Source organism: Vipera ursinii, assembly GCF_947247035.1.
Source record: "Vipera ursinii genome assembly, chromosome: 5".
Taxonomy (NCBI): domain Eukaryota; kingdom Metazoa; phylum Chordata; class Lepidosauria; order Squamata; family Viperidae; genus Vipera; species Vipera ursinii.
The window spans coordinates 70167677-70192739 of NC_139518.1; the positions used below are offsets into that span (position 1 = coordinate 70167677).

General features: G+C 38.0%; 1 protein-coding gene across 1 annotated transcript in view; it reads right to left on the reverse strand.

The window, feature by feature from the left end:
* Positions 1 to 22970: 22970 nt before the first annotated feature.
* The window catches only part of DNTT (DNA nucleotidylexotransferase), a gene marked incomplete at both ends in the record, with an annotated part of 218238 nt that continues 216145 nt past the window's right edge, over positions 22971 to 25063 (reverse strand). Inside the window, one exon of the mRNA XM_083364897.1 lies at positions 22971 to 23057. Within this exon, the coding sequence (XP_083221023.1) occupies positions 22971 to 23057 (87 nt within the window). The remainder of the gene's footprint in view (positions 23058 to 25063) is intronic.

Sequence of the window (25063 nt, forward strand, 5' to 3'; positions counted from 1 at the left end):
AGGCATAGAATAATGCAGTGGTACAGGGAAAAAATAAACCCCAAATTTCTGAGTAACATGAACTAGAAAGATGAGAGGTTGGAAAGAGAATGCAACTTTTAGAATTTGTTTCATTCTGTTAAACTCAAATTGTTGGATTTTGTGTTATTGTAGCTAATATTCCAACAGTTTTTTACAAAATAGGTAGACAATGTTGATCATCAATACTAAAATAAATTTATTTGTTCTCTCTGTGTGTGTGTGTCTGTGTGTGTGTGTGTGTGTAATGTTTTTAAGGTTTTTTTATAGAACATAAAAGATCAAAACTAATAAAAATAAATAGGCAGAAAGACAGATATTTAGAAAGAGAATAAAGAAAAAGAGAAAGGATAAGGGTGCAGAAAACAAAAACTATAGGAAAAAACAAAAGTATAAGAACTATTATTACTCCTGACATATTTTACAAAAGATATAAATGAAGCTTAAATTCAACCCTTAGATTAGGGCTATACTATAGCATTCATTTTTTAAACAATCAAAATTTACCCATGTTCTCTATGTATGATACTACTATAATTTAATGTTTTTCTTCCCTTGACATTTCCATTTTTCCAGATCGGTTCTGTAAATTCGGCCTCATTTGATCATACAATCTTAAGTGGTTTAGAATCTGAATGATAGTTCATCAGCAACTCACAAATAAAATCCATTAAGTGCTTTAAGATTTGGGCTATAAGGTTTTCAAATCCAATGCATTCCACCAAAACCCAAACTTCTTAAAACATTTCACTTTGGGTACACAATCCAGAAAAGATTAAAGAAACAGATTAAATTAGAGAAACTGGCCGATTCCTTAATAAGTCCAATGTTTAAATTTAATAATATTATAAAACAAATCACACCTTGAAGTAAATTCATCAGAAGAACTAACTTTATTTAATGAAAATTACTGAATTTCATTTACCAAGATCCAAACCTACTATATTTTAGATCTAGCCCATACCTACGTTTTGTGCTTCCTGAGTGGGATTTTTTTTTTCTTTGCTGTTAAACAGAAACTCCTACTGACACATCACAAGCTGCTTTGGAAGATCCTATCTCTTTCAAAAAGAAAGTTGCCCTGTGGCAGGTTGGATTATTGTTCAAGAAATCTAAGTTTCCCATGAGCTATGGAAGTGGTTGTGAGTTTGTAAAAGTCAATATATCAAAACAGAAACACCCTACAACACCAGGCAGAATTGTTAAAACACATCAAATGTTCATGTGTTCTTCTTTCTCAATTCACAATTTTCCTTATAAACTAGGTGTTATGTACTGGGCTTCTGGTGTTACACCACGTGCATTGCTGGAGCGGCAAGCAGCTCCCCAGTAACGTTGACTAGCCGTCTCCGGTCCTGTAATTGGCTAGCCCCAGGCAGCAAGAGTGGGTTCAAACCTATTGGCTGCTGCCTAGGGACTAGACTATAGATTGTGGCTGGTTGCAGCCCAAGCTTCAGTACAGTTCTAGCAAGAATAAAGAATGAGTGATCTTGTACTCAGCCTCGTGTCTTCCTTCCTGCACCAAAGAGCTCACGACTTAACACTAAGAAACAAAAAGGAAGGAAGGAAGGAAGGAAGGAAGGAAGGAAGGAAGGAAGGAAGGAAGGAAGGAAGGAAAGCAAACATAATAATCTTTGCTAATGCAAGATTTTTCCAAGGGAGAAAATAAAAAGAAATGCGGTTCTGACTTGAATGTTATCCAAAATTAGTGGTGATCAACTTTTTCATAGATAGGGGCTGTACTTTTCTGGGAGTTAAGGGCGTAAATAGCTGGGGGGGGGATAATTTTACCATTTGACTTATGTAAATCGATTCCAATTAAATGACCTCCCTTTTTTATTTACTGGTTTGAATAATGTCAAAGAGCAACCAGGCCTCTCTGATTTGACTGTTTGGGATACAGGAATCAGGCCAGTGGTTTTCTTATCTCTGAAAGAAACAACCCCCAAATGGGCTTTTCATAATTTGTTTAGTTTTTCCTGCTGGCAAGAGGAACTAAGTGTAAGTAATTGAGCAGCAATATGTTGGCATGCCAATTCAACTGTGCTAAGTCAGAATTGTAAAGAATTTTGATTTAGTTTGATGGCTAAATGTAACTACTGACAGAGCACACAGACTGTCATTTGATTTGATTTGATTTGACTTGATTTGATTCTTCCTTACTCCAACTTATCTATTTAGAATTGTCTCAGTTCTATTAATGAATAATGCAAATGTCTCCATCAGGTTCCTTCCAGATATGCTGGAGCTACAACTCCTGGAATTATGGCATAAGATTTCCTTAAAATTGTTCACAGACAGAGCTAGACCCCTAAGCTGACTAACAAAAGAGTGAGAATGAACATTACACTGGCTCAAAACCAATTCTGAAGACTTCCAAATACTGTATACCAGAGACCCAGTCTGGTGTAGGGTTAAGGTAAGGGTCCCCAACTCCAGGTCCATGGACTCCCACGGCATGCCAGAAACTGGTCCACGCAAACAAGCAAAGCCACATCCATAGGATGCAGGCAGCAAACAAAATCACACCCCCTTCAGTCCACGGAAAAACCTCTCTCCACGGAACCTGTCCCTGGTGCCCAAAAAGTGGGGACCTCTGGGTTAAGGCATCAGGATAGAAAACAGGAGATTATGTGTTTTAGTCCCATATTGGGCATGAAGCCACTAGGTGACCTCTCCCTTAGCCTTAGGAAGGAAGCCATGACCAACCACTTCTAAAATCTCGCCAAGATAACTACAGGGACTTGTCCAGGAAGATGCCGGGAGCCCTCAGTGATGACAAGCACCCCATCTCCCCAATCATACTACTTTAGCACCAGTTCATCTCCAAGTGCCATGCAGCATTATTACAAAGTCAGCTTATTGCCCCCAACAATCTGGGTCCTCATTTTACCTACCTCGGAAGGATGGAAGGCTGAGTCAACCTTGAGCCTGGTGGGACTCGAACCTGCACTAATTGCAGGCAGCTGGTGTTACTTAAGGAGGCATCAGCCCACTGCTCCACCAAGGCTCCACCAAGAATTGTATGTAGGATGGATAAAGTGCAAGATTAAGAGAAGTTTGACCTTTTTTCCCCCACTAGCATTTGAAATATTTATTAAAGTATTTTTGCTTGCTGTAAGTTTCTTCCCTCCCCTCCCAGTTTAGAAACTCAAACCTTAAGGCAGGGCTTTTCAACCAGTGGTATGGGTACCACTGGTTGAAAAGCCCACCTGTACCACCTGTGGTACATGGGCACCTGACAGGTGGTACGCGACCATCCTAAAAAAGTGGTAGTGGGGGAGGGGAATGAGCTGAACCGGTGGCAACACCGCACAAGCCTAAGAGAGAGATGGCTGGAGCTGCAGGGCTGTCAGGGCTCAGCGGAAGCACCAGGATCAGTGCCAGGCTCCAGCTGGAACTCGGTGCTGATCCTGGCGCTTCTGCTGAGCCCAGAAGAAGCACCAAATCAGCTGGAATGTTGAAGCATCTCCAGGGTCTTGTGATTTACATTCAGATGCTTGGCAACTGATTCATATTTATAATGGTCACAGTGTCCCATGGTCATGTGAAGTGACCAAAACCTGCTGCAAGCACCCAGCAGACAGGGGGGAATAAAAACCAAACACCCCCGCTGCCGATCCTCAAAAGAAATGCTCACAACAATGAAAACCTCGGACAGGAGGAAGAGCGCCATTGTAAGTTCGAACAGTCACTAAGTGAACTGTTGTAAGTTGAGAACTACTTGTACTTCATCACTTTTTGCTAGGCGACTGGTGGTACTCGGATGTTGCCATATCCTAAAAGCGGTACAGTGGGTGAAAAGGTTGAAAAGCCCTGCCTTAAGGGATCCCAATAGAAAGGCTGAAGCCAACATGTAGCCATATCTTTTTTTTTTTTTTTATTGAAAAGTTTTATAAAATACAATTTTCCTTTAAAAAAACCCACCTTCCCCCTCCCTCCTCCCCTCCCTACCTCCCCCCTATCTCCCCCCCTCCCCCTCCCCCTCCTCCCTCCCCTACCTCCCCCCCTCCACTTCCCCTCCTCCCCCCTCCCCCCCCCCCGACTTCCCAGAGCAAAATACAAGGTATATATCTAAAAGGCAATCATAAACAATCATATACTAACAATTATAAACTCTAAAATCCATCACTCTCTAGCTTGTATATAGTAAACCAATCCTTAATAATACTAAATATATATAAAAAACTAAAATAAAAGAAAACTAGCATCATTCCCATCTATATTCTTCCACAATTCACTATTACCTTAACATATTCTCATTTGCACATTAATAAATAGTTCTTACACAAATTAACCCACATTAACCCACAAAACTTTCTTCCTCTTCCTCTGTAGTAAGTTGTCCATTAATTCCAAATTAAAAAAAAAAATCTATTACCATACATAGCATCCCAAAACTTTTTTTTTTTTTTTTTTTAAAAACACAACTACCACTTAACTATAAATATTTTGTGGAAGTTCCATAGATTTCTACTGATCTTATTTTTTTTCCTTTTTTGAGCGTTTTAAGGCAGCACGCGTCACCCTCTGTTCTCTAAGATCATCCAAAAGAGTTGCAGCTTGAACTCCTCCTGTACCCTTCTCGTCTATCTGTGCATCTTCATCCTCTTGATGTTCTCCTTCTCCAGATCCCTCTGCAGCTTCCAGAAGTGTTGATGGGGTTACTTTCAAGACATTATTATAAAAATCATGCGCTTGCTTCACATTACTCAAACAGTACCTTTTGCCATCATACATGAAGCTCAACCCAGCTGGGATCTCCCATCTGAACCTTATATCTCTTTGCTTGAGCTCTTGCACAAGAAATATAAAATCCTTCCTTCTCTTTAAAATCTTTGGAGGAATTTCTTTTAGAACCAAAACTTGTTGACCAGCAATCACAACTTTGGTATCGTAGGCAGCTTGTATAACTTCATCTCTAATTTCCCTTTTTACAAAATAAACCACCACATCTCTAGGCAACTTTCTCTGTTTAGCAATCCACGAATTCACACGAAACACTTTGTCCATACCTTGTTTTAATTCAGATGCTGGATGGTTCAATACTCCCTCAAAAGCCTCAGAAACCAGCTGCTTTAAATCTTCCTTAATATTCTCTTTTAGGCCTCTAATTCTCACAGCAAACTGCATCTGGTAAAATTGAGCCAAGCTCTGTTCACTGTCGATTTTGTCTTTTAAATCTTCAATTTCCAATACTTTTGCTTCTAATAAAGCATTCTTTTGAATCAAATCTTGCACTTGATCATCCAGCACCTCCACACATTTAGCAACTTTTTGCACTGAGGACAAAATGTCTACCTTCATTTCTCTAAGTTTCTGTTCCATCCTTTCTTCCATTCTCTGCTCCAATTTCTCCAATTTCTCCTCCATCTGTAGAAATTTAACACCCATTGACTCCAAAATTAACTGGGTATGTTTTTCAAGATCCTTCGATGTCAATACATCAGGAGAATGCAACGCCTGCAGCAATGATTGTTGTTGCACCGGAGAATTTCCAGCACTCCGAAAAGTTCTAGGGGGAGGTTTAGCCGCCATCTTTTACTTACAATTGTGACGCACTTTCACTTTAAGTTTTAAGCAAAGTCCATCAAGCTTGAGAGTAAAATAAAATCTTCTTCATCTCTTCATCTTTCCCTCTTGTACTGCTCTGCCTGCTCTTTCCCTTTCATAGTCTCTCCTTCAAGCAGGGATGGTCGCAGACGCCTGGCTCTGCTCCATGAAGTCCGGAGCAGAGACGCTAGCCAGCTGGGAGCAGCCCAGGCTACGGGGGAGTTCAATCCTTCAGCCGCCCAAGCTCCAAGCTCAGGCGGCCCCGGAGAACTCAACCCCCACCTGGGGGCTCACCTCCTCCTCTTCTCCCGAGGAGGGGGCTTCAGATTCGCCCGAACAGCTGATCGGCGCTGTTTCGGGCGAAAAAACACCAGCTGAGCCGCGGGCAGCCCGGGAAGGCTCCCTCCGTCGCCGCGGAGCCACCGGAAGTCAACATGTAGCCATATCTTTGATACCTGTGCTGTCTGGCTTTCCTAAAGACCACTGAGACTTTTGAAGGCTAAACTCCTCTGTACTCAGCAAGAGTTTGCCAATAAACTGTTGCTTGACAACAAAGTTCCCCTAGTTTTGTTTAGTTTTGAACTAAAGTTGTCCAAACTTCTGTGACCTTGTGCTAGGTTTTTCCCCACTTGTTAAGCAATAAAATTTGTTTTGATAATCCCTAGTGGGTTCCTATCTAGGTCCAGGATTTTTCCTGATATATTTCCTGGCATTCATTTGCTGGAATTATTCATCTCCCCCATGGAGGTTGATACTCTGCTCTATCTTTCTCAAACAGCTTCAGTCCCACACAGTGGCGTAGCGTGGGGGGGGTGCAGGGGGGCTGGCCGCACCGGGCACAACATCTGGGGGGGCGCGCTCGCACTGAGCTGCTCAGGGAGCCCCAAGGGCTGCAGAGAGTCGGCTTGGCTCCGCTCTCGAGCTGCTCTTTCTTGCAAAGCGAAACGAGTCCGGCAGGTGAGATGGGCGGCCACATAAACTGAATAAAATAAATAGAAGTGCCCAACTCTCCGCCCAGGCTCAGGCCAACCGCAAGCGCCCCGCAGGCACCCCAGCAGGCTTGGCCGAGTGAAGATGGACCCGCCGGCCGGCCGGCCTAGCTTCATGCACATGCGTGGCTTTATTTAGCGGGGCTCACGTGCGAGCTTGAATGCAGCAGCTCTTGCAGGTCGGAGCCCTGCCCAGCCGCCCTCGAGAGGGACCCGGAAGCATCCCGCATGCGCGCAACTCTTCTTGGAAAGTCTACGCCACTGCGGGGTGCGTCTTTTCGGCGGTGCCATGAGGTCACTTGCCTTGCCCCGGGTGCTGACAACCCACGCTACGCCACTGGTCCCTCAGGCATTCTTGGTGGTGTGCTTTGCTCATCTGATGATTTCTACTAAACGGATTACAAAATTGAGTTGTGGGGGAAATGCCCACTTTAAATAAGGGAACAAAATGTTTGGAGAGAGATGCAACCAAATATGCTTTGTTGGCATGCATAACTACAATGATCACCAGGCTGCTGACCACCCACCCACCCACCCACCCACCCACCCACCCAAAATGCAAAAGGAGCTAGAACAAGGTAAGATTATGAGTTATGTACCCAAGAAATCCGACATAGCAAATCCCAAAGGTGCTTTTCCAAAAAGCAACTGGACTTCGTTTTTCCTTGGACATTTCATTTCTCATCCAAGAAGCTTCTTCAGTTCTGAACTTCTTGGATGAGAAGCAAAATGTCTTCAAGGAAAAACAAAGTCCAGTTCTTTTTTGGAAAAGCACCTTTGAGACAACCATGACCCGAATGACTGAGAATCTCCATAGACAGTTACATAGGAAAGATAAAGAAAGCAGTGTCACTCAAACTATAACCTTTACAATAGGAATGTAACTTCTTAATACTACTATTATGGAATGACCTTATTATGGCTCACTCAACTTTCTTTTCTTGTAATGAAAAGACCTACCACATGCTAAATCTAAATAAACATTGGCATTTAGCAATAGCAGCAATAGCACTTATATACTGCTTCATAGCACTTTACTGCACTCTTTAAGTGTTTAAAGAGTCAGCATATGGCCCCCAACAATCTGGGCCCTCATTTTACCAACCTCGGAAGGATGGAAGACTGAATTAACCTTGAGCCAGTCAGGATCGAACTGCTGGCAGTCAGCAGAATTAGCCTGCAATACTGCATTCTAACCACTGTGCTACCTTAACTCTGTCATGGTAATCATTTATTGTGTCTATGTACTGGCTCCCATCACTACCAAGGAAAGAGTCTGGTTTCTAGTATCTGTCTTGTTTCTTTCCAGGGTCAACAGGTGGCTCTGGTTGGCCTGTCTTTTGATATTTCTTGGCCTTCCCTCACACTTATACTATGTACCATCCTATGTGAACAACCTCCACAACTGGTTAATTTTGAGAACATCCTGTGATTTGAATCATTCATATTGAGGTAACACTGCAGGAAGACTCACTTAATGAAACTCTGGAAAATAGAGTGATTTGAAATGGCAAAAATTAGAGATGGATAGGAAGAAAAACTACAATATTTTATTTATTTTATTTAATAATATTTCTATACCGCCCTTCTCCCGAAGGACTCAGGGCGGTGAACAGGGCAAGAATAAAAATACAAATTACAAAAGTTAAAACTAGATTAAATAAATGCCCACATACTAAAATACATCTTTAAAACCTAATAAAATAACAATAGCAAACCCCCCCCAATCCCCTCCTCAGGCCAGGCCAGCTTGTTCAAAAAAGTATGTTTTTAGCTCGCAGCGAAAGGAGCGAAGGTCGGGCGCCGTCCAGAGCTCAACCGGTAGCTGGTTCCATAGCTCCGGGGCGCCCACAGAGAAGGATCTCCCCCTGGGGGCCACCAGTCGACATTCTCTGACCGGTGGCACCCTGAGGAGGCCCCCTCTGTGGGAACGCACAGGGCGGAGGGAAGTCGATGCCGGCAGCAGGTGTTCCCTCAGGTACTCCGGACCCCTGCCATGTAGGGCTTTGAATACCATTACTAGTACCTTGAATCTCATTACTAGTACCTTGAATATAACGATATGTCTGAATATGCAGGAAGAGACCAGGATGAGAGTAGTCCAGCATTCCTGTGTTTATTTCTTCAAGACTCTCAGACAGGTAACTTGCTATTACACATGCTCTTTCTGACTGTCTTCTTGAAATGTATTATGATTGTGCAAAGTAGAGTGTCTTCCACCGAAGCATGTTCCTTCCATCCACATTTGCCTTTTTGTATATATAAAATTGTTTGGCAGGATTTCTTTCATTATCCCTGAATTATTTTCATTGTTGTCCCCCTCCATCTTGACCATCAAGTCAGTAGAAATTGGCTCTACAAAGCCTGCAGGCACAATTTGCTGAGTCTGCAAATCTACATGATCTCCGGGAGGATGCAAGCACCCATCCAACTGTGTATGTTTTAGTAGGTAATTGTTATGGCATAGCCAAGCACCTTGCCCATATTGCAAATACTGGATCTTGAACTTTCATAGAATATTTACTGTATAGATTACTTTACTGTTTGGGATACTTATGGATAAGCAGCCACTATTCATACATATATTAGAGTCCATCCTGATTTGAGAGTTCTATCTCTCATATATAATACTTGGAAAGACTTTGATGACATATTTTTGAAAAATATCCAATGGGGTCAGTAACCACAAAGGAATGTTCTTCTGTTCTTGCCCATGCTATAACTACTAGCCAGATAGGTTAGGACTTAAAATTGCAGTGGACACTGTCAGATTCATGGCATAATTAAACATTTTTAAAATGTGAGTTGCCTTTTATTTTTCCAGAACCTTATGACCTTGAAAAAGCCTCTGTGCTGACTAACAGTTTACAACTGATAAGCATCAAACAGCTTTTCTGCAAAAAAAATGTGGAAAAGGGGAACAAGAAGATGAAAAGAAGATTAAAAAATAGCAGGGAAAATCAATTTTAAAAAGCAGAGAACACAGCAAATGTCCTGGAAATTGCCCAGGATTCAAGGTAACAACAAAGTTTTAATTAACCAATTCAAACTAAATTTCAAAACTTTGGCCACCACACCCACCTGCCAATCTTTTGATTAACCAGATATTGCTTCATAGGTCAGTAAGGGACAAGTGAATGCGAGAGTAAGAATCCAACAGAAGGAAGAAGAATAGAACCATCAAACATAGAGAGGAAAGAAGGCCTGTTAAGTCAGAGATGGGGATGAGACTATAGAAGCATGTGTATATACTAACAGAGGAGTATCGTTGTTTGCAGCTATGACAAACTAGAGGATAACATTTGTGTGTGTTAACAATGTTCTCCATAAAGTAAGAGCATGACACGATTCCTTCAAAAGGTGATATGTCATCTGTCAGGAAAAGAAATGTCACCCTACCAGCTTACTCAAAACTACTGGAATCTACTTTAGGGTACAATGTGTCACCTATTCATTTTGTTGTGGCTGCCATGGAGCCTCAGGCACAGATTACACTCATTTCTACAGCCATCAAAAAACAAAGAATTCTTCGGGTATTTTTTCTGCCTGTTTTCATTCAATTTGACAAAAGAAAATGGGCTTTAGAAATTCTTTCAGAAAAAAAAGAAAAGAAAATTGAACAGAGGTCTGCCTGGGCAGGGTATAGTGTGTTTCCACTCATTCAGTTGTGAGGCGTGTTTCCACTCATTCAGTTGTGAGGCAGCTAAAGGGTGCGTGTGTGAATATGCTCTTTTCCACTGTACAATCATTTCATCTGGGCTCCCCACAGTTTTAATTAAATTCCAAGGCAAGATATAAAGAGCTAAAGGTTCTATTAACCAATTCTATTTTTGATCCTCCATCACTCCTGGATGGAGAGAGAGACTTTTCCCAATGTAGTAAATAAATCTGGATTCAAAAATTTCACTGTCGCTGCCATTTATCTGCATCAGGATTTCCAGGAATGTCTGCAAGTTTTGTGACAGTCTGACTGAAGCTCTGCCTGGTTTTTATGTGCATCATTCATGCATATGCAACAAACATGTACATGCAAAACACATATATCAACCCATGTGGAGCTTCTATTTTCATAGCTGTGGTCTTTCTTGACCATTTCTCGTCAACAGTCATTGCCATTTTCCTAGCCTGCCATTCAAAATCTGATTCCTTTGCCATGTAAAAGCCTATTGTACCGAGTACTTCCTTTCTGCACACCTCTTTAAAAAAAGAAGAAGAGATGAATAATTTCTGGAGCACAATATATCTTCAACATCTGACTGATTTATTCCATACAGTATGTGAGCATATTGCACACCACGTCAACTCTGCAACTTACATTTACCAACAGCTGTTTTTCTTTTTTGGAACAGATGGTGCATTGAATGTTCCGTGACATAATTCACATTTGCGTTATCAGTCACAAATGCTAATGTGTTGGAGGCAACTGCATTTTTGTGTTGAGCTAAGATATATTTAGTAGCCACAGCACTTTTTAGCATCTTCTCCAAAACTGTTTGTTAGTTTAGTTAGTGAAAGTCAACTTTTTCCTCAAGTTGGGTGGATAACATTAGCATTTCTCTTTCTATAATAAAAGAACATATTTATTCATCATCCATTTTTAATTGATCTTCTTCCATCACTCTTTACACTGATTAAGAGGTCGGTGTTCCTTGACTATTTCAGTAATTTAGATCTGATGCAGCACTAACTTCTAAAAACATTTCTCTTAGAAAAAGCTGTGGCATGCTAATTTATTTCTTCAGTTTACATGCATAACTACATAATATCTGACCATATGGTACGAAGCAACACTTATAAAAAAATGTCACATCTAGTCTGAACTCTGGGGTGATTTGACGGCAAAGTGCTCCTCTTGATATGGATCTTGCATTTTTCATGAACTGTCCGTTGATTTAGCCATTCTAAACATTAGGAAGTCAATATATGCTTTTTGGAAATTTAAATGTATCACATATTTATTTTCAAGAGAAATGTGTGATTTGCCCAAAATAGAATCTGTCAAGGCACAGCTAATTTTCATTAGTATCCACTTGAAAATGTTTCTTGGCTCGAAATGATGTCTGTGGGAAAATTGTACATGAAAAACATACATTGGAAAGGATATAAAATATGCATATTTGAAGAAGCTGCATGCACAAAATGCATATTTGCCAAAGGAATATATAAATATATAAAAAGGGCATATTTGAGAAAGTGAAATAAATGTATTTTAGGAGATGTTGTAAAGAAACATACATATATTAGGAAAAGATGTATACAAAATACGTTTGGGGGAAAATGACACAAGACAGCAATTTCAGATTGCATATGTGTGTTTATTTTAGTAATTTATAAAATAACATGTTGCATTTACTAATACTTGAATGGATCTCCTGCTAATCTAGACTAGATTTTGACTGACACTGTCATCTCTATTCTGTAGTCAGTTTACTCAAACTGAACTTTTTCAGACACTGAGGCCTGGGCTGCCCAGCACTCAATCATGTCCTGCTTTCAATGAAATAAGCTGAGGGCAAAAAAGAAGCAAAAAATCCCAGAGCAATTGCAGCAAGGATTTCAGAAAGAAAAGATGGAGAAAATAATTTCCAAAGCTGGAAAAAAACTTTCCTGTCCTTCCTTTTCACTGCTTCATTAAAAAAAAACCAAGCAGCCTCCCAGTTTTATAGACACAGTCCAACTCATGCTCTTGCAAAATTTATTTAATGTTTATAAAGTAAAGATAAGGAGTTTAGAACCAAGGTAGGAGAAATTTCCTGACAGTTAGAACAGTCAATCACTTGCCTCCAGAAGTTGTGGGTGCTACATTAATGGAGGTTTTTAAGAAAAGATTGGGCAACCAATTGTCTGAAATATTAGAGGTTCTCCTGCCTGGGCAGAGGCTTGGACTTGAAGTCCGCCAAGGCCCCTTCCAACTCTATTATTCTGTTTCCTGAAGATACAGTCCTTCATTGGTTATGCCACTATGTATCTTGGGAGTTATATTCTCAGGAACCCTACAAACATAAGGAAGTTTATCAACTTTGTATCTCTGATGTCTGTCTGTCTGTCTGTCTGTCTGTCTGTCTGTCTGTCTGTCTCTATCTATCTATCTATCTATCTATCTATCTATCTATCTATCTATCTATCTATCTATCTATCTATCTTTATCTAAACTTGCAGGCATGTCAAACTTGCGATGTCACGTTACATCGCACGACGTATCAGAGCTTTTTCCCCATTGCCGGCAATGGGATGGGCGCAGTTTCGTCGCAACGCGTCCGGCCTGCAGGCCGGCAGTTTGACACCCAAGCACATATCCATACAGTTATTTTATTAAGGGTGCAGTTCTCTGAAAACTTGCAATTTGCATTGTGCAATGCCATGTGTTGATTAGAAGAAATATCTTTGGTTCCGGTTAACAACAATGCCATCACAGCATATGTTCATTCCATATTGATGAAGTGGCTTGTTTTTGTCTTTAGAGCTTTGACAATTCTTCTTTGCAGAATCCTTCTTGTTCCTGTGAGCTTAAGGAGTATTGGTTTTATGAAAAGAGAGAGAAAAATCAAGAGTACCAAAAAAATGAATTGTTCAAAATTAAGATCAATTTTCACTTAAAAATAATGTAGAACATGAACGAATAACAGCTGGGCTTCATTCCTACTTATATTGTTCCAACATGGAGCAAACATGAGTAAAAAAGTGGATTCTGTTCCCGACAGCTTTCATAATGAAATGCAGCGAAGGCTAGGTTATTCTTTGTTTTTTCTAAGTGGACAGAGGACAAATATAATATTGTAAAGCACACAACTGTGTTGCCATCATCTTGCACATAATATCAGACAAGCTAAGAGAGAATGCTTAGAAAATGGACAGATTTTCTGAGGATGTTTACAAATAAGAAGATGATTCCACTTCAGATAAGCAGAATTTGTCAAATGCTAAAAAAATATTGCTATTGTTTAATATTTAAAATCTATCCACAGCACAGAAAATGGAACAGAATAGTATTTAGAGTCTTGGAATGTTCAAAACCATTTGTGTGAGTGTGTGTGTGTGTGTGTGTGTGTGTGTGTGTGTGGAGTATTTATCTATGAACTAGCCTTTGTGTAAATTCTTTTACAAACATTCAGGTATTATTACCATGTGAGGTGTTTTTTTTTCACTCTCTCTCTCGTTTAAAAATATAGTTGTTCTGCTTCCAATACATGTCTTGGCTATTTCTTCCATTATTGAAATTATTGAATATTAGTTCTTTCACACCTTCTTTGTTACTTGCAACATATCTGATCTGCTAAAATTATGTATTGCAGCCTGGTTAGTCACTGTCTGTCTTATTTTAAGGCTGTATCCAGGACTGAGTCAGTTTAAGTCAAGGATTGTTTTACTGGGTATCCATCTTGACACCCAAAGATACAAAGAAGGACTAAAATGGCCACTTCAATCATTGAGCATCTCTGTAAGTCGCCAGTATCCGGGAGCCCCAAGGCTGAAAACATAACTTGATCTTGAGCACCTTTCAGACTATCAAAAGGGATGGAGTTAATCCCTTTACACATTGGATTTTTTAAAATATTTTGATAACTATATCTGAGCACAGTTTCCTTTGTAATATAGCTTATGTATCTTATTTTATGTGTCTAAATATATTTTTTCTGAGATAAAAAAAGTTAAGAAAACCTGGCTTAGATAAACTGTTCTGATTTGTTCCTGATTCTACAACATTGTTTGTTAGGGAAAAATTATATTTCTAGCAAAAAATTTTTTAAAAAAACTCATCATTTTAGAAGGGTTTAGGACAACTTGTTGCAGCCAACTGACCATGAGACAATTCGCTGCTGGACAATTCAAGGCTGCATTAATCATCTCATTCAGTTACATTCTTGGTGACCATGTTTCTGTCAAAATTATTGTAACTCTTGCATTTCTGGATTGATTTCATTTTATTATTCTTGGCCACATTTCCACCGAAATTGATTTAACTTTTGTATTTATTGAATAGTTTTGAGGCAAGTTGTCCTGTGGGGAATTGGCAATGGAAGGTTATCCCATTCTGATTTTAGAATGTGTGATATTACCTAGTTTGGTAATGAAATGACTGCAAGACAGCCACAGAGAACACCAAAGATCTCACAGTTCAGCCTTGAGCTACAAGTGTTCTCTTCTATGGTATATTGTCTAAGATATATCATGTAGATATATTTACTACATGTGTTAATTTATGTAATAACTTATTTGAAGTTACAAATACTTTGGATTTAGCTATCATACAGTTGTCTGCACTCTTGGAGATACTTAAGGATTCTTTGCATAATGTTGTTCAGACTTGCAAAGTTCAACCTCCACTATAAAGGGTTTTTTCTTGCAGATATGAAATGCTGAACAAGTAACATTTGGCAAGGAAAAGTAGAAGTGCAGAAAGCAAGGAAGATAATGTTGTGAACTTTTCTAGTCAAAAGTAATGCTTTGTCTGCAACTGGACCAAAATTATCCTTGCAAGCCAGGGAATTGTCAAATGAAATTTAATCTGTTCTGAAGCTGGGATAGAGAGAAAAGTGACATAGCAATAAGTTATCCAAATCTGGCATATGCTATAATTGAAGAAAGTAATGTAAATGGATTTATTCACTTGCATACCAACTGATTCCATATAAAAGTTGTGAAAATAGTACATTGTAAACTATGTATTATTTGATTAAATTATGTCCCATCAAGTTGCTCTTGATTCTTAACAACTACTTACATTTTCACCAGAAGGATCTATCTCCATCTTAGTCCTTGAGGTCTTGCCACTGTAATTGAATCCATTCACTTTGCCTTGGGTTGTCTTCTGCTCTTGATTTTGTATCTTTCCCAGCAATATAAACTTTTCCAAGAGGTAATCACATAATTCCCCCATCTGCAAGCATTGTTTGGGTATACTTTTCCTAGCTAACAAAAGATGCAGATATCAAGTAGGTCCAGATGTTGAGTACATATGTTTTGGGGTTTGGTTTTTTTTGTTTTTGTAAAAGAGGATCCAGCTGAGATTGTACAACAGTCTCTTGTCTCCATCACACCTTGGCAAGGAGAAATGTCAAAAGCTACTCTTCTACCACATGGAACCCAGATTATTCAGTCAACTCCTGACTTAAAGACGAGTTTAATTCTAGTATCATTAGTTATTCTAAATCAAGTTAAAATGTTTGTGTCCAGGCTGTGTCATAACATAAATCATTACCATTATGTATTCATGGTTACAGGGGTCAGAAAATTGCTGCAAAGTCTCATGTGACTAAATTTAACTTTTTTGTTCTTATGGCATCTTACAATAAGCTAAGTGCCAGAATCAAAGAAAGTTACTCTAAAATGCAACTTTTCAAATAAAAAAGAAAAACAACACAGTGCAGAAAGGTGAAATTCTATGGCTCTTCTGAGCTTACTAAAGAATATTTGTGTGTGTGTGTGTGTGTGTGTGTGTGTTTGTGTCTAGATACATAAAATATACAGGAATGGAACACAATATTTGGAAGTAATAATCACACCAGTATGAGTACTTAAGATTGCACTCATTTTATGGAAGATGAGAAAAGAACATAGTGACATTCAGAAACACTTAAAAACAGAAGACAGAAGGGGAGAAAGCATTGTATATCTCTCCAGGCAGTCAAGGAACACAAAAGAAATGATGGCAAACGAAGACTTCAAAGCCAATCAAATGCAGTACCCAGAATAGGCCTGTATCAAAGTTCTACCTCCTGGAAGTTTCCAACCAAATTACATCAACACCCAGCTATAATTAATCACAGCTGTTTTTAGTGTCTTTTTCTTATATGGCCAAGATCAGTTTCTTTTCTCTTGTTCTTGAAAGTCTTTGCCTCCCTCTGCCAAGGATGAGGCCATCCAGGTTTAGTAAGTGTTTATTCTAGGTGGTATGTATTGAAGATGAGAAAGACCATCCCAATAGTCCCAATTATTCCATATCAAGTACAAGACAAGACACAGAATAACCCTTAAATAAATGCTTAATTCTGTATTACATGTTCAACCAATACCTAGGTATTTAAAGTTGTATGCATTGTGAACCTAATGAAAAGAGGTACACACCATTGCCCAGTTCCTCCTAGCCAAACTTTTCATGAAACCAAGCTCACCACAGAGATGGGTGGAAAACGCCAAGATGGTAGCCATGACTATGCAATCAGAGCCCTATTTTTATGTGTCACACATAAAAATGGGGTGAGGCTTCATTCGTGTGGTTGTGGCTGCAACCTTGAGTTTCTGGATTCTTCCCCCAGATATCCGTGCAAAGTTGCAGGGCGCATGACATTTGAATCAACAGAGCCGCTCTGAACAACTGCAAGCAGTCTCTCTCTGCACTCTTTTTGTATTAAGTCAAACTCGGTTCACATTCTTTTTTAATCAAGTATGGTAACAGGTTTGAATTAATTCAAACATGCTCTCTTTGAAATAAGTATAGCCAGTTATCAATCTTTAGCATGAAAATAAAAGTTCCTCTAAATTTTAAAATAAATAAATAAAGTAAGTATATGATGTAACGCTATATATCACATACCTTCAAGAAACTTTACAGCTACTTGGGAATTCAATGGTGGGGTTCTTGGTGCTCTCTCAGTTTGGTTTTTTTCTTGCAGGCGGTTCATTACTTAGCTAGGTAACTTCATCAGTGCTGGAAGGGAGTGGGATTTTGCTCTCTGTTTTTATTTATTTATTTATTTATTTATTTATTTATTTATTTATTTATTTATTTATTTATTTGATGGGACTTATATGCCGCCCTATCTCCCAAAGGACTCAGGGCAGCTAACAACAGTAAAATACAAGTAAAAATACAAATATTAAAAATTAAACTATATCTATAGCCCCAACTACAACCCATAAAACCTTGAAACCAGATTAAAACCCCATTATCATCATCAGTCCAGGTCGGCCTGTTGGAAAAGAAATGTCTTAAGGTCACGACGAAAGGACCGGAGGTCTGGGGTCATCCGGAGCTCCAGGGGAAGCTGATTCCACAGGGCAGGTGCCCCCACAGAGAAGGCCCTCCCCCTGGGGGTCACCAGCTGACATTGTCTGGCCGACAGCACCCTGAGGAGGCCCTCTCTCTGTGAGCGCACAGGGCGATGGGAAGTCATTCCTGGCAGCAGACGGTCCTGTAGGTATCCCAGGCCTAAGCCATGTATATGAAATGGCTTGCCTTGTCAGTGTTGATGGAAGTGTTCTCAGTAGTTCCTTGATTAGCCTGTAGTTTACTACTTGATTGTTCATCTGACTCTTTCTCATTGTCTAACTTTAGTGTTTGTGGAAATGGGAGAGGCGGTAGCTGTCAGATTCAATAGAGGTAGCAGTTCTTGAACAGATTCCTCTTCTTCTGAAGCCTTAACCCCAACAGAAGCTGAGTCTAGAGCTTTGATTATCAGAAGGCAAGGGTCAAATCTTTGCAAATATTTATATTTATCAAGCTTACAGCTCTAGCCTACAATAATAATCCTTCACATTATGACCCATGCTGGTTCATTATTAGCCGAGGGGGGAAAAATAGAAAGTTTTGGGGTTACCTGAAAAGTAACAGACTAGATCTAGAGAATCTGAAAGCGGCTTTGGGCCATCGTAATGCAAATTGCACCCCCCTTTCACATGTGCATGACATTACGAGACCGTTACAAAAAAGTCAGTGCTGCATTGCGATGGTACAAAGCTTGGTTCATCCTTGCCTCTTGATTTGGCTCCACCCAAAAAAACTTCTTGCAACAGCCCAGATTATTTGGACCAGTGAATCTATGCAACTAATAATGGCTGTTAATTCTAAACAACAATGGGTGTCTTCATCTATTATGAAGTCAGGGTGAGTTGATAAAAGGAAAAAGCATAAGGCTGTTTCTCTGTGATTCCCACGTTAGGCAGCCTGCAGGTGAGATATTCCAATTCTGGAAGAAAAAAAAGTCAAGCTTCTCAGGAGTAAACAGCTTACAATAGTTTAGCTTAATTGCATTTGCATAAATTAATTATGGAAACATTTTCACAATCAAAAGTGGCATTTTGATACCCGACTCTAATTAATCTAATTCAACAGGACATAATTATGTTCCAGTGTCAAGTTCAAAACTGAACACTGTAGTACACGGAGATAAAACTTGACTTAAGACACGGCCATAATTATTTACATCCTCAGTCTGAATGATTCAGATGAATCTGAACGTAGCAATTGTATTTACCCAAACTATTACTGGTTCCTTTATTTATGTCATACATTGATTAAATCACCACTCTCCTTCACTTCTTTTCAATTCAATTTCTTGACCATATTCACTGAAAAGTGTATCAGGCAAAGCTTGCTTTGTATTTGCCCTATTTTAACTGGCATATTTCTCACTGATACGAGAGATCTTCAGGAACATTTTATTCATTAAAATGAGGTTGCAGTTCACAAAAGTACACCAGATTTTCCTTATCTCTTTTAATACATTAAAGTCTGATGCTGGCATAAAGAAATATGTACTGGAAGGCATTTTTGACAGTCGTGTTTATTAACACACATTTCTTTTGTAGGGCTGTTCTTTAAGAAAGAAAGAATAGCTGTGTGTAAAAATTACCTTTCAAAGCCATATTCTAAATCGTCCTTTTGTTCGAGCTGTTTGTTTCTGATGTTTTGCATATGTGAAATCTCTGAAAAAGTAGGGTTGCCATGGAATTGTTAAATATGAATGTTGTTAGCACTGGGAATAAATCAGTGGGTAGAGGCCCATATGTCCTGTAATACTACCAGACAATAACTGCAACTAGATAATAAGAAAATGAGTTTGGTAGGTCATCAGAGGCTCTGTGATCCATCAGTTTAAATGATATTACAAGAATTGTTGGGTAACTTGATATTTTGGAGGATAAAATAAAGCCTTTGATCCAGGGTTGTTTTTTTTAAAAAAAGATTTCCTTCAGCACCAATATTAAGTCATGCAATAAGCATACTATGATTTTGAGGAGCATTTGCATTTTTATTTTTATTTCACAGGCAGTCCTTGTTCAACCTCCACAATTGTGACTGGCACCTTAGTGAAGTGGTCACTAAGAGAAACTGTGACTGTGCTTATGATCTTACTTCATCTTTGCTTTACAGACCTGTCACAAGTGGGAGGATTGGTCACAAAATTACTTTTCATCATCATCATTGTAATTGCGAATGGCAATAAATGAAAACTATCTGTATTATGTACACTATTATTTTAAGTCTGCATTCATAGATCAGCATTACAGGAGCAACATAACTATAAAATTAATTATAGCAATGCAAATAGTTAAAAAAAATTCTTTATAAACTGAACAGTTCCCAGATTGACCATATTGCTCATTTCTTTGTCTCTCATTTGAAAAGTGATTAACTCAAACCTTGATACACAATGCATAGCAACAATCTACAGCTGTAAATCAGGTACGCATCTCACCTTTCATCTGATGCTTAAATAATGTTGTTAGACAACACCCTGGCCTGAAAAATTTATAATCCTTAATATCTAATTATAGATTCCAATATTGGGAACACAGCTAAAAATAAGATATATATCTCAACATACAGGGATTGATGCAGAGTTATATTAACAATTGTTGAGATCAGCACAAAATGCAAGTATAATAGGGCAAGACTAAGCTATATATGGGTTAATGTTCCAAGTCCTGAATTATATCACCTTCAGCAAGCAACCATCATTTGATTTACCAAAACAGGATATTCATGCTTGTTATATCAAGGGCCATTAATAAATAATATAAATTTATCCAGCTTTCTATAAAGAAAAAATATTGGTTTAAGGACAGCCAAAACTTAAAAATTTGTGAAACATTAAAAGGAACAATTTCATACAGGACACAGAAATTAAATAACAAATTCTTAAGTTGAACATGATGTTAAAAAAGTATTCAGAGTTAATTCCATATTGCTTTTAATTCTGTAAAAAATTTTTTAATCAACTTCTTCAGAGCTGAAATAATCAAAAGTAATACTCAAAAAACAGATGTAGACACTATATTTAAACTCAGCTTATCCAAATCCCACTATTGGGATCAAATATCAGCTCTTTGCCTTCTTTAATAAAACCATTTACTACTGTATGCTAATCCTTTAGGGTCTGATCCAATAGAATATACAAACAAAAATCTTTGGCATCAGGTTAAACATAATCTTTACTTCTCAGAACTATAATCCTATAAAAGAAAAAAAATACAAATATATAATATCAGTAGGGGACAGAGAAATTGAAAAGTTGTACAGTTAGTACTCAGTATATATCATAGATGAAGGATTGACTATAAAAAGCAGAATATGTTAAGTTCTTTTTAACAAAAAGCGAAAGGATTTAAAAGTGTTTTTAAATGTCTGAGCTGAATACCAATGTGTCCACTATTTTATTATTTAAAGATAAATCTCTTTTTTAAAAAAAAAGAGGAAGGAAAGAAGAAAAAAGCTAGTAAAAGTACTATTGAGTGAATGTATTCTAACTTCTTCTTTGTTGTACTCCTGGTGTTCAATATTTAAAAATATTCAAAATTTTCATATATTTCTAATTTTACTTCTTTAGCCAATTATTTTTCCCCTTAAAAACTGTGCTCCATATGTTTCAGTTTGCCATGCGGAACAATATATAATGTACATGGACACCACTCCTGCTTAAATTTGGCCAAACTTTTATTATGAATATATGCTGTTAATTTTGCTATTGCTGCCTACTCTCCAAGTTTAAGTTCTCAGTGGTGACGCATCCCTTTTCCAATGTTGTTCTAAGTTTACCCTCAAGGCTGTCAACATGTATCTGAGTAAACTGTGATTTTCTTGTTGTTGTTGATCTGTCTTGGATGTATCCCTAATTTTAAAATCTGTTTTGCATTCAAATTTAGATTCTAAGACTTTTAGCATGATGGTCAGATCATAACTAATTATGATATTCTGTTGGTGTATATCCGGGTTTCTCAACCTTGGCAACTTTAAGACGCCTGGACTTCAACGCCCAGAATTCCCCAGCCAGCCATAGGTTCTTCGGTTGGGTTATATGAAAGATTGAACAAAGGAACTACTCAAAATTTTGAGACAGTAATCACATCCCCACAAAATCAACACCCTCAATCCTTCTTTTTTTTTTGCATCTAGATACATTTAAAATGCTAGAACTTCAATTGCATGGTTGCAGGCATAATCCGCTATATTTTGTTTTTTATTCTGCCAAACTATGTTTCCACCTTGGGCATGAATGTCCAGGAAGGAAGAGCGGGGGTGGGGGGGAAAGTGAAAGCAATTGGCAACAGCCATGTTTGCAGAAGAGTCGAAGAAGTCAAGAGGATAGCCAGGACCATGTGGTCAACATACCCCTTTGTCCAGGCATGTGACATCAACATGTGCAAGAAAGTTAGTTTTGAATGGTTGCAGGGTTGATAATGTGGTTGCAGATGCCATCTTGATTGACTCTCCATGATGATGCCCCTGTGACAGATCCATAAGCAAATGCTGGAAAAGAACAATACTGTGCTAGGAATAGAAATCAATCAATTTCTTACATCTGAGCTAATCAGTGTGATCAATCGGCTTTATAATTTAATATTGACCAAGTTTATCTTTGAATAAAATCACCTGCATTTATCACATTTCACTATGACAAAAGGTCTCTCGTACTGCATTCAGCCTTTCTGAAATAAATAAGTTCAAGCATCCATTCTGTAATAAAAAAAATCTTACAGAAACAGAGAGACAGAGACAGAGAAGAGGGAGGATTTGGACCACTGCATTAATAGAAAAGTTAGTGTATAACTTTCAAATTAGTAAAAGTTCCATTAGCCAAACTAATCTCTTTACTAAATGGTAGCATTTATATTATGGTAGCAAACCATGAGTTCTTTTTTGTGTATTGGTTTGCATAAAGATAGTTGGAATAGTTAAAATTAGAGTATTTCTGGGTATTAATTATTTTTGCATAATGACTGATTTCTTTTCTTGTTCGACTAGTTATTAAAACCGAAAACAAGAAAACATTAAACATTAATAAGCTGAAAATGCAGTAGGATAGAGTTCTATTATTTGGGCCTTCCAGATATGCCTTAGAGAGCAGGAATTCTAAAGCATCTGGAAGTTAATCTCAAGGGTACCAGGTTGAAAGTCACTCCACAGACATTCATTTTAAAATATGTTATCTGCATGATTTAGCAATCTCATTATGACTTCCTGCCAATCCTTTCCTTTTGATTGTGTGGTTGTCACAGGAGCAGGAAATTAGAACAAAAGAAACATTTCAAAATATCAGTTGCCAACTATTCTAAGGATATCCACACCTACAACAAATATTCCCAATGTATTTAAGATCTTCCTCCCTAACTAATAATAAAGATATGCTTTTCGGGTAGGTAAAACTTTGCTTTCAAACAATGAAACGATGTAACCTTATTAAAATTTCTTTAGGCATTTCTTTCCCAGGGTTCAAGGTAATCCAAGCCCAGGTGTGAAAATATTTCTTCCTCATTTGCAGCACTCAGAAAAATATTCTGGAAGAAGAAAAAAGCTCAGTTTAAATAAAAGAAGACTATTTCTGAAACAACTAGATCCATAATTAATGTACTTAGCATTTGTGTTGATCTTGGCAAAAATTTGAAAATCTGACTGTCACATTCCAAATGAAAAACATGTTCGTATTCTGCAAAGTACTTGACTACTGAAAAGCAAATAAACAGGGTTTTTTCCTCCTAAGATGTCATATTTTAAATTCAGCATCAGTTAGGTCTCTGCAGAACTCTTGTTTCATCTCAATCAATTATTTCATAAATATTGTATTTATGTAACATATTTTCATTGACCTTTAAGTACACTTAATACAAAATGGCTGTTTTGCAAATGATTTCAGACTATGAATTCCATTTCTGTAGTTCTCATTATAGCTTCACTGGTCAATAAGGTACAAGAAGCATGAAGTGAAGAATTTTAATTAACATTTTAATCAATAAATGATTGCAATTTCACCAAGCACAAAGTTTGTACTATATTAAAGTATAACTTGTTCTTTTAAATATATCCTTAATATTACAAATGTAGTTTTCCAGAATAGTTGCCCAAGAAGAAAATCCTGTACACAAAATAGAATTTTCCACTATCTTTGCCATTTTTTTTAATAACAAGTAAGAATCTCTTAGCTTGGTAGACAGTGATCCTTAAACTGAGTGTAAAGATGAGATGAGATCTGAATAAGTTGAATACATTAATAATATTAATTAGTTAGAAATAAGAATGCATTCATTTTTTTTAACAACGCTGTAATCACTTGCATTGGGATGGAGTTGGGGCAACTGAATGGAGCTGAGCATTTACTGGCTGGATGCTCTTCCTGATGCCTATATGGAGTTCACAGCAAATAATAACTCATTGCGCCCAGAGAGAAAAATATCTGCCATTACCTAGGATTGAACTCACTGCCTACTGATTGTGAGGTGAGAGCTCCACCTTTAGGCCACTGCGCTGCTCGCATTCATAATGTTTATTGATAATTAAGAAATTAATTACAGAACAGTTAGCCTGTTTCCTTTTTTGTTTAACTTCCAGGGTTGCAACTGAGAGTTTCTGCCTTTAATTCAAAATATGTGATCAGGTTGTATAACTTACGGCTTCTTCTATTGCTATGTTAGAAAACTGCCAAAGAAGGAGGAAAAGATGGAACTGGACTAGGAAAATATGGACAGATTCATTATAAATCTTTTCCCAGAAGTCTTTTACTATGGGGCAATTCCACCACATGTGGTAAAAGGTTCCTTCTACAGCTTTACATTTCCAGCATTTATTATCATGTGTATGATAAATTTTTGCAAGTTTAACCGGTGTTAAATACCACCTATACATCATCTTCATCATATTTTCTTTCAAAACATTGCACGCTGTAAACTTAATACCCTTTTTCCACATCCTCTCCCAGTCCTCCATCATAATGTTATGCCCCACATCATTAGCCCAATCGATCATCACTGATTTCACTTGTTCATCTTCTGTGTGCCACTCCAGCAATAAATTATACATCTTGGAAAGATTCTTTAATTTTGTATCTAACAGTAACGTTTCCAATTTGGATTTCTCTATTTGAAAACCTCTTTTTTTATCCATTTTATACACTTCATTCATTTGGTAATATTGAAACCAATCATCAACATTATCTTTCAACTGCTCATATGTTTTTATCTTAAATTGGTCTCCTTCTTCTACCAATATATCCTTATATTTCAGCCACTTGGTTTCCATATTTGACCTTTTCTGGGTCTTAGCCTCTAGTGGTGAAATTCACCAATACAGAAAGATCCACAGAAAGATTTATAATGAATTAAAGAAAGTTTTGAAAAACACATTTATTAAGAAACCAGAAGCCTTCTTATTGGGTATAGTCGGAAAAGAAATTCCCAAAAAAGATGTTACTTTCTTTCTGTATGCCACAACAGCGGCGAGAATTTTGATAGCCAAGAATTGGAAGACACAAGAAATACCAACGGTGGAAGAATGGCAGATGAAAATGATG